General features: G+C 36.1%; 1 protein-coding gene across 1 annotated transcript in view; it reads right to left on the minus strand.

The window, feature by feature from the left end:
• The window catches only part of Adgrv1 (adhesion G protein-coupled receptor V1), a 595,268-nt gene that overhangs the window by 432,923 nt on the left and 155,631 nt on the right, over nucleotides 1-6,714 (minus strand). Inside the window, exons 52-54 of the mRNA XM_008829347.3 lie at nucleotides 5,597-5,743; nucleotides 3,227-3,482; nucleotides 1,655-1,857 (exon numbers count right to left, since the gene is read on the minus strand). Coding sequence (XP_008827569.1) covers nucleotides 1,655-1,857; nucleotides 3,227-3,482; nucleotides 5,597-5,743 — 606 coding nt within the window. The remainder of the gene's footprint in view (nucleotides 1-1,654; nucleotides 1,858-3,226; nucleotides 3,483-5,596; nucleotides 5,744-6,714) is intronic.

Below are 6,714 nucleotides of genomic sequence, written 5' to 3' on the forward strand. Positions count from 1 at the left end.
TTAAGAACATGGGTGCACTCACATACATGCAGCCAATACACTCATACACATGAAAAGAAAATAATAAATAAAATGTTTTTTAAAAAAAGAACCCCCCCCATGCTCAACCATCCCTTATGCACATATACTGTCCTCTCCAGACAATGAACCGATTCCAGAAACACCTCTAATAAGAAGAGAAATATTGCTATTATATTATGTCTTATATTTACTTAACAGCATATGTCTATAGTGCGTAATGCTGATATTATTTATAAACACACTTTAACTTTTTTGTGGTGCTAGGTTTCAAATGCAGGACCTTATGCATGTTAGGCAACTGCTTTAGCACTGAATTAAATCTTCAGTCCTAATAACTGTTATATATTACTATAATATACTATTAAACACTACTACTACTTTTTTAAAATTTTGTTTTATTTATTATTTTTATTTTATGTGTATGAGTGTATTGCCTGCATATATGTGAGTGCACCCGTGCTGTGCAATGCTGCAGAGGTCAGAAGAGAGCTTCGGATTCCTCTGGAACTGGAGTTAAGGACAGCTCATAGCTGCGGTGTGGGTGCTGGGAATCAAACCCGAGTCCTCTGCAAGAGTAGTCACTGCTCTGAACCACTCAGCCATCTCTCCAGCCCCAAACTACTGCTACTTTTGATTTTTTGTGCGTTATTACAGATACATCCACATATTCTCCCCTGCTGTTTCTCTAGCTCCCCTCTTCCCTTTAGATAGAATGAGGACGAGGGGGAGAGATGTACCCAGCAAAGCTTGACATCTGATTATTAATCTTGATTTAAGCAATTGTATTGTGAAATGAAAATTCTCTCCTGTCATGCAAACAATAAAAATAGCTAGATTGATTTAGAGATTTCATTCATTCAGTTATTAAAGCAACTAACCATTTATCTTAATAGTGGAGCCAAACAATCAGACATATAATCAATCCAAATTCAGTATTTCAAATCCATTTAAAGTATTCCCACTCAAAAATCAGTATATTTAATACACTTGTCATTTTTCTCATCCAGTAATGAAATGTTTATTAAATATCAAGTATTTATTTGGGTGGTAAAATTACATTTTTGTATTGTTTTCTATTTTATTTTATTATTTTTATTTTTTATGTGTATGAGTATATTGCCTGCATGTAGGTAGGAACACCCATGTCTTGCAATGCCCACGGAGGTCAGAAGAGGGTGATGGATCTCCCAGAACTGGAGTTACAGAGGGTTATTAGCTGCCATGTGGGTGCTGGGGATGGAATCTGGGTCCAAGAATAGCCAGTGCTCTTAACCAGTGAGCCATCTCTCCAGCCCCACATATTTGTATTTAAATGTATCTTTTTTTTTTTTTTTTTTTTTTTTTTTTTTTTTAATTTTTCTTTTTTTTTTTTTTTTTTTTTTTTTGTATTTTTGAGACAGGGTCTCCCTGTAGCCGCAGCTGTCCTGGAACTCACTATGTAGACCAGGCTGGCCTTGAACTCACAGAGATCTGCCTGCCTCTGCCTCCCAAGTCCTTGGATTAAAGGCGTGTGCCACCACACCTAGCTTAAATGCATCTTTTAAATAAAGGTTTTTAAATATTAGAGAATTGCAGTTTTACATTTAAAGGTACGTTAGCTTATTTGTACATATTTGTCATAATCTATACTTACTGGCAAAATGGTAACTTTGGCATGAGTTTCTTTTGTGTTTTCTTTCATCATTATTATTGTTTCTTGCAACATATAATCTTCATTCTCAGTAGCTTGATTATTAATGTGCAGTAAGAAGTTGGGTTTTGCTACCAAGTGAATGGCAATATCCCCAAACAATCCTTTGTCGCGAACAATTTGTAACTGCAGAATGGTGATGTTCTCTAGAAGATAAGCGGGCCTGAAGTTAGCAAGCTGCTCTACTTGCTGCTGATGCTGCTCCAAACACTCCTGGTGGAATGCACTGTCTTTTAGACAGTTAAGGAAATAAAACAACGGCAATATCCTTCTGAGGAGTTTTCTATGCTTTGTCTCCATCCCTGCCAAAGTTGTGCTGAAAACCACTCATCAGCCTTTTATCTGCTATAACGCCCGGCGCCTAGCCCTCTGTCCCTACAAATGTGGCCACCATGTCATACATGTCATATGCTTTAAGTAAAGCTGGTGGAAATGTTAGAGAAGTGCAAATGTGGAAGGTGAACAGAGGTGATAATTACATAATGCTCAGGAATTTCTTGAAAATTAACACTTAAATACATAGTCATTATTTAACAGCTAATCACTAGAAGAGTGATTTTTATTCCTATAGTGTGGTGCCAATCACGCAGTTCAAAGTGTGTCCCAGCATCTATTATTTATTCATTTCTTAGATTTAAAAAAACTAATTTTTCATATAAAATGAAATTTTAAAATGTCTGTTTGTCTCTCCCATCAGTCTATGAGCTTCTAATGACTATGTCTTTATTTTCAAAAGGCAGATGGTAATTCCTATCAATTAGAAATATTTCAGAAATATTTATTATGTCTATTGTTTCTGGTCTTGAACATACAGCTATATAAGGGCCTAGGAACATAACTACATGCCATTTTTCCCATTAGCTCTGTGAATGAAAGGAATCTGAAAGCTGTATGTCCATGTTGTTATCTGAAAATTTTCAAACCATCATGTAAGTATATTCTAAATATACACTGTATATAACCTTTTATATAAATAACTTGATTGACCTTAACATATGAAAATGTTCTTCCAACAATTGATATGAATAATTATTTAGAAAAACATCCACTACTCTAGGAAGATAGGGACTGATGGATGTACTTGTCACAGAATGAAATTACTCTAGTAACTACTGGGGTTACATAATTAATATCTTCAGTTCCATGTGTATCTCACAGTGTTGTTTACTGTTCTCTACACCTACTAAAAATGTAGAGAGAGGAAATCTGGGTGTGGAATGAGAACAGATAAACAATAAAAAGGTAAGTAAAAACCAATCCCCTCATAACTAAAATGACTTAAATACTGGCATTTCTATTAGAAAAGCATACTCTTAGAAATTAAAAGTACTTTTAAAAACCTTATTGCTAATTGATTCTATAATTATAAATTTTAATTAAGATAAACTAAAAGGAGTATGACGTATCCAATCTTAAGCCATATAAAAAAGAAATTTCCATTCTTTGTAAATAATATAATTAAAATAGTCAATAAAACTTTTCATACAACTTTGAAAAATATTTACCAGGACTTACCTTGGGGCTCTGACACTTTAGTGACGAGAGATTCAGTGTGCCAGCCCACAATGCCATAGGGCGAGTCACTGGGCAGGATAGTTATCACAGACTTGTTTCTGTTCTGGTCAACAGTAGCACCTTTCGATGGGTCCTTAACCCCTTCTGTGGTGACGCTGGTGAATGCTACAATCACAGTCTCTGCTAACTCAGGTAGATCATCAGCAAGAACAGTCAGAGTGATTGTAGCCAGTGCTTGGTCCTCCATAAATGAAATCTCAAAATTAAAGAAAGAAGATTTTGCTTATTTTATGATTATCATCATGACATAAGAATCTCAAAATTTGATTTTCTTTAATATGACCACAACTAAAATGACAAAGACAATTAGGCAATATATGATTTTACAAATGAACCAAATGTCTTTTATATTAAAACTAAAAAACTGTTAGGAAAAAAGAAAAAAGCCATTTTAAAACTGAATTTAATACTTGTAGTCAAACTGTCTTATTTTGGAACCTACATTTCACTTATAATACAAAGTATGAAGTCTCTCAGAAATCCAAGTTGTAGATAATATATATAAAGCTCTACAAAATAAAACAAAGTGGCTTACTAGCTTAAATGTTTTTCTCCATAAAACACTTTCCAGGATTGCTACTGTAGGTAGATCTATCACTTAACAAGGAATCAGCCAAATAGAGTATGAGAAAGACTGGAAGAGATGCAAATCACAGTATGTCTCTCCTTCCTTCCTATTTCCATTATTCAAGGTCAAATGCAAACTTGCTAAAAAAGCATCTGAAGTACTTGCTGATGGGGTTCTATTCACTTCTTGGGTGTTGTTCCTACCTTATCATCCCTTCTATGATTTCTCCAGCAATGTGGCTACATTCACAATTATTCAAACCATCATTGCAGGCCTGGGCTTCTTCCCATCCTATGAGTCAAAGTCTTCTAACATAAATGAAGTTTTACTGGGATTCAGCACAACTGATTCAATTGCACACTGTCACTACCTATAACACCTGCTTTATACTGTCTGGTACAACTGGGCTATAAACGCAAAGTAGTTGTAAAAGGGAAGAGATACTGCAAAAAATCTGAAGTATCTGCTATCTGACCCTTTGCAGAAAGAAAATTTACTAACATATATAAAATGATTCTTTCACAATATAATTCATGTCTAAAGTAATAGGCAATTAAATTTAAAATAATTTTAATCATGTTTATATAATAAACCTTAGAGAACTGTAATTCGGAGCATGCAGAAACAGAGACACAACTAATGATTTAGGTAATGTGCATATAGTTAAGTGTTAAATGCAAGAGAATTAGCTCCAATATAATACATTGAAACACTGATCACCTTTTTAAATGATACAAACCTAGAAATGCTGGACAATTACATACAATTTTCCTCTTTTGAGATAATTCCATAAGAGTTCTTCAGAGAAATATTGAGCAAAACACTGATCTATGAAACCCAAGAGAAGCCAGGAAGACAACTATCTTGCCAATAGTACAAAAGGCTCCCTGAACCCTCTGTGTGAGTCACCTACCTCTAGCCATTTTAAGTCCATTTTCAAAACAGAGCACCAAGTTTATGCCACCCTGCAGTGGTGGATAATGTGATCCTCAGCCCAGACCCCTTCTTACAGCTGATGAAGCCACACCTCATCTACTAGGAGCAGCAGCTTGTATGTGTCCCTATGAGATGGCCCTTAGGTTTAGCTAATGGTCTTACCCCCCTAGAAGGGGGCTAGACTGAAGAGTAACTTCTGAAACAGGGCCGTCAGTTGCTCCAGCCTAAACCTGAGATGGAGGCCAAAGTCATCTTAAATGCAGCCTTCTCTCACAGGATCTACCTCAACTGTAATTGCAATTGCCTATAGAAGAGTCTCTCCCCCTACATGTTCATTCCTTCCTCACTTCCTTATACTAATGCAAACCCCGCTGCCCACCATCCCAAACTCTATTTACCACAAACTGAACCTACCTCAGTCCTCAGCTCTAATCTACCTTTCCATAAGGATGGCGACTTCGCACAGACTTGTCCTCTAAGTGCTGTTCCTGCTTTTCCTTCATCTCGACACACTGCCATTCCTACTTTGGTTCATTTATCTTTCTCACAATGTAATACAGTTTGGACAACTGATATGCAGAACCTCAAAATGGCCCACATTTTTTGTACAGATAGTTTTTTGTTTTACAGAAAATAAGCAGTAACAAAATTAACCCTATTACATATCCCTCACTACAGTGATTAGTAGAAATACAGTGTTGATATGGTCAAACTCAAATATTTCATCCATAAAGCATTATTTAGTCCCATGTATCAATAGTAACCACAATTTCAAAATGTCTCTTATAATTCTGTAAATCACATACCACTCCCGAGGTAGGAAATACGTCACCAATACTTCCAACAGCTTCCCATGCTACAGTTATATGACCATATATTCCTTTTAAGCGTTCAACATTCAAGGTTACTAGGCTATCTTGTTCCATTTCTTCCACTTGCTTATGCAACGAATTCTGAAAAATACACAGAAACTCACAATGGATTACTGGAAATTGTCCAAGCAATCTTTTCTTTATTTCATGTCTTTGTGCATTTGCAACCTTCACAATTCTAAGCAATATGAATTAGTAAGCTAAGCACAACAATGACGAATAGGAATGTAATAGCAGACATGGTGTCAGGCTTGTAATGCCAGTACTTAGGTGGTGGAGACAGGAACACTATAAGTTTGAGGCCAGCCTGGACTACAGGGTGAGATCATCTCAAAAAAGTAGGTAAGCACTGTCTAATGTTTCTCTGTAACCCTTATCAATATAACATATATTAAATATTTTCTCATGTCTTCACTTACTATCTGCCTTCCCTTCTACTTCTGAAGTTTAAGTACTATGAAGGTAGAGAGTTTTAATGTTTCTTTCTTTGATATATCTTTAGCATCTCACACAGAACTTGGTATTTGTCAGACATCTGGAGCATGGAAAAGTGAATAAGTAAATGAGTGACCAGGTAAATTTGGATGCTAAACTGCAATGAGCCATGAAGTTTTCTAGACTTTCCAGGGAAATGTCTCTCTTGATTAAAAAGTCAACAAAAGCATCTCTCTGTTGCTGACTGGACGTGAATAGCATTAACAACTTGCTCCAGCGTATTTCCCTCGTTGCTGGATTTATGTAATCTCCCTATGCTTTCTCATCCTCCCATTCCATTAGTGTCTGAGATGCTGAGGATCAGACACAATGTCTTAATTTTCTTTCCCAATGGTTTATTGAAAATGATTTTAATTTTTTCTTAATTTATGTTGTACGCATGTCTGAGTACGTGGGTACACACATGCCTCTGTGTGTGTGTGTGTGTGTGTGTGTGTGTGTGTGTGTGTGCGCGTGTGTATGACCTTGGGGAGTCAGTTCTCTCCTTCCACCAAGTGGGTTCCACATATTAAATAACCCTAACAATAACAAAAGCTCTCAAGCAAGCAAATGGAGGC

This window comes from Nannospalax galili, unplaced genomic scaffold (assembly GCF_000622305.1).
Source record: "Nannospalax galili isolate Female #2095 unplaced genomic scaffold, S.galili_v1.0 scaffold173, whole genome shotgun sequence".
Classification (NCBI taxonomy): Eukaryota; Metazoa; Chordata; class Mammalia; order Rodentia; family Spalacidae; genus Nannospalax; species Nannospalax galili.